The sequence below is a fragment of the Colletotrichum orchidophilum genome (assembly GCF_001831195.1).
Source record: "Colletotrichum orchidophilum strain IMI 309357 chromosome Unknown Scaffold_196.1, whole genome shotgun sequence".
NCBI classification, from domain to species: Eukaryota; Fungi; Ascomycota; class Sordariomycetes; order Glomerellales; family Glomerellaceae; genus Colletotrichum; species Colletotrichum orchidophilum.
This window is the reverse complement of record NW_019173152.1, coordinates 63722-64695: the sequence shown is the minus strand read 5'-3', so window position 1 is coordinate 64695 and position 974 is coordinate 63722. Positions and strand designations below refer to the sequence as shown.

Here is a 974-nt window from a genome sequence, read left to right as displayed (position 1 = left end):
GCGCATGCGCCGTGCGGTCGTGGTCGGCGGGGTGGGTGGGGGGGGGGGGGGGGGGTGTGGGGTGGGGCGGGGGGTGGGTGTGGGGGGGTTGGGCGGGGTCGGAGGGGGACGGGGGGGGCGGGGGGGGCGTGGGGGTGGGTGCGGGTGGGGGGGTGTGTGGGGGTGGGCGGGGTGGGGGGGGGGGGGGGGGGGGGGGGAGATACTTCGTACATACCTGTCCGCCCATGCCTTCCAGGTGCACAACTACCTAGCATATATCATGGTCAGGGTCAGAAGCGTGGTCTTACCAGGCTCCGCTGCGGGTGGACGACACCAAGCAAGGCTCGCCTCAGTTAGATGCATTCGATGGCCCATTTCGGACTCGTCAAAAGAGCCTCCTCTTGACGGTGTCAACATACCACGCATCATCGAGACAATTTCAACGGTCTGGACGTTTGGAATGCGGGGCTCTTCCCAAACAGCGGATTGTCATCCGTATCCAGATGTTCTTTCGTCAAAATGTCTCACACTCTCGTTATCTGGAAAGCCGAGCCCGGACGATGAAGGGACCAGGTAACGGCGGCTCTCGTCAGAAAAAAATAAACCATAAAAAAAAAAACCAACACGACGACGGAGCTGAGCTAGTAAGCGACCGATGACCGATGACCGATGGACCCATTATTCGATGGACGTGCCTGTATGTAACGCAACAAGGGTTGGAAGACGACACGAGACGAGACGAAAAAAGATATCCAGTGGTAACAAGAGGTCCAACACCAAAGAGAAGAAAAAGGCCGTGGCTGGAATCGACGCCGCTGTCCTCCGCTCGCCCCACGTCTCGTGGTGTTGGTGTTGGCAACATCAGTCCCACCCAAAGTCGAAAGAAGGCGAGAAGTGCAGTCGGCATCTCATCATGGGTGTGCCGATGCGCGATTTCCCAGGATGTTTTTGCGAGGATGCTTGAACAGACGAACGAGGCCCCGTCGGAAGACTGA

The 974-nt window shown here is 59.1% G+C and overlaps 1 protein-coding gene across 1 annotated transcript; it reads left to right on the top strand.

Annotated features, from left to right (window-relative positions):
* Window positions 1-641: 641 nt before the first annotated feature.
* CORC01_13512 (uncharacterized protein) lies at window positions 642-974 on the top strand (the record flags this gene model as incomplete). Its single annotated transcript, XM_022625129.1, has 1 exon — window positions 642-974. One exon carries the CDS (start codon window positions 642-644, stop codon window positions 972-974), a length of 333 nt encoding a protein of 110 aa, XP_022468374.1.